The sequence below is a fragment of the Balaenoptera ricei genome, chromosome 8, assembly GCF_028023285.1.
Source record: "Balaenoptera ricei isolate mBalRic1 chromosome 8, mBalRic1.hap2, whole genome shotgun sequence".
NCBI classification, from domain to species: domain Eukaryota; kingdom Metazoa; phylum Chordata; class Mammalia; order Artiodactyla; family Balaenopteridae; genus Balaenoptera; species Balaenoptera ricei.
The window spans coordinates 9,215,286-9,217,778 of NC_082646.1; the positions used below are offsets into that span (position 1 = coordinate 9,215,286).

The following is a 2,493-nucleotide window of genomic DNA, read 5'->3' on the forward strand; positions in this document are numbered from 1 at the left end:
AAGAAAACTTGTTATAGAAAAGGCTAGAAAGTATTTAAAAGAGTTTCCCTCTCAGTGACTGTAAACTTCAGAATGATAGAAAGAAGTTATAGATAAAGTATGAATCAGTACTTTAGCACATATTTAGCTAGGAAAATAAAGCTGGACAGGTTGAAAAGAGCAGAAATTGCATTTTATTTATTTATTTTTTAAAAATAAATTTATTTATTTATTTATTTATTTGTCTGTGTTGGGTCTTCATTGCTGTGCACAGGCTTTCTCTAGTTGTGGCGAGTGGTGGCTACTCTTCGTTGTGGTGCACGGGCTTCTCATTGCGGTGGCTTCTCTTGTTGCGGAGCAAAGGCTCTAGGTGTGCAGACTTCAGTAGTTGTGGCATGCGGGCTCAGTAGTTGTGGCTCGCGGGTTCTAGAGCACAGGCTCAGTAGTTGTGGCGCAAGGGGTTAGTTGCTCCGCGGCATGTGGGATCTTCCTGGACCAGGGCTCAAACCCATGTCCCCTGTGTTGGCAGGCAGATTCTCAACCACTGCGCCACCAGGGAAGTCCCAGAAATTGCATTTTATTGAGGAGAAATCTTAGAGTTTTTTTTTTAAATCCAGTCTTATCTCTTAATTTTATAGAAAAATTTGTGTCTAAATAGTATTTTGACTTTCCCAAGTTTGCACCATAATGACTTTCAGATCAAGGAATATATCCCTCGAGTCATTTCCCAATATAAGACACTCTCCACAATACATTTTCAACAGATATTTATAAAACTATCTTCTAGGGAATTGCATGGCGGTCCAGTGGTTAGGACTCCGTGCTTCCACTGCCAGGGGCCCAGGTTCAGTATCTGGTCTGGGAACTAAGATTCCACAAGCCACGTATCATGGCCAAAATCAAACAAACAAAAAACAAAACAAAACAACAACAACAAAACTACCTTCAAGGCTGATTTCCTTTTTCTTGTTTCTTCAGGGAGACCTATTGTTGACATGTAACAATGGCAGTGGGGAATTGCCGCACAGTGACTCAGTTCACCCTGACTGCCTTCTCAGCCCTCCTGGAGCTTTGAATATCCCTCTTTGTGACTCTCTTGTTGGCTTACACACTAACAGCAATGGAAAACATTATCATCATCTCCCTAATACGGACTGATAATCGCCTACAAACCCCAATGTACTTTTTCCTCAGTAATTTGTCCTTTCTGGATATTTTATACACCACTGTCATTACCCCAAAGTTGCTAGCCTGCCTCCTAGGAGAGAAGAAAAACATGTCCTTTGCTGGCTGCGTTACTCAAACATATTTCTACTTCTTTCTGGGAACCGTGGAGTTTATCCTCTTGGCAGTGATGTCCTTTGACTGCTACGTGGCCATCTGTAACCCACTGCGCTACACCATCATCATGAACATCAGGGCTTGCCTCCTGATGATTCTGGGCTGTTGATTGGGAGCCTTCCTACCCGTGTTGGTACCAACCATAGTTGTGACAAGGCTACTCTACTGTAGCAAAGAAATTAATCATTTTTTGTGACATTGCCCCTCTTCTACAGGTGGCCTGTATAGATACTCGTCTCACTGAGAAGATAAACTTTCTCCTATCTGCCCTTGTCATCCTGAGCTCCCTGGCATTCACTACTGGGTCCTACAGCTACATCATTTCTACCATCCTGCACATACCCTCAGCCCAAGGCCGTCAAAAAGCTATTTCCACCTGCGCTTCCCACATCACCATCATTTCCATTGCTTATGGGAGCAACATCTTTGTGTATGTGAGACTCAATCAGAACCACTCTCTGGATTTTGACAAGGTAGCCACTGTCCTCATTACCGTAGTGACCCCTCTTCTGAACCCTTTTATTTATAGCTTGAGGAATGAAAAAGTGAAAGAAGTGTTGAGAGAGGCAATGAACAGAATCATGTCCCTGGTACTAAGGAAAACCTGACATTAACACTGAGTGTATCATACAGTGTTTATCTTCAGCACATTCATTCTGCATAAGTATAGTGCCATGCTGGCATGTCAGAAACCTGAGACTATGTCTGCAGGATGAGCAATGCCCACACCGAGCAGAAAGAAAGTTCTGCTTATATCTGGAAAAAATTTAATCCATGTACCTTCTGGTATATTCATAGCTTAAGATCATGAAAAGTTACCTGACTGGGATTGAGAGGTCTTCAAATCTAGTCTTGGCTAACTCAGTTTATTTTCCAGGTGACTTTGACCATGTCAGAACTGATCTGAGCCTCAATGTCTCTAATCTACCAATGAAATAATAAAGCATCACTACTTGTAGTAAGACATGTTAAGTTAGAGAATGTTAACTTCATGTTAGGCACTCTTGAATATTTCAGGAGACTCGGTTCTCACCTCTATTAACCAGATCAAATAAATATGAAGTGAGGAGTGAGGGAAAAAGAGGTGAGACTCAGGATGATATCAAGTCTCTGGTTATAAACCTAAGTGAGAAGTGGAGATAGTCAATGAGATAAGGAACATAAGAAGGGAGG

At 41.8% G+C, this 2,493-nt stretch overlaps 1 protein-coding gene across 1 annotated transcript; it reads left to right on the forward strand.

Moving 5' to 3' along the window:
- Positions 1 to 982: 982 nt before the first annotated feature.
- On the forward strand, positions 983 to 1,928 carry LOC132369579 (olfactory receptor 6M1). Its single transcript, XM_059929267.1, is given in 2 exon segments — positions 983 to 1,506; positions 1,508 to 1,928. Coding segments are annotated over 2 exon segments (945 nt in total).
- The last annotated feature ends 565 nt before the right edge of the window (positions 1,929 to 2,493 follow it).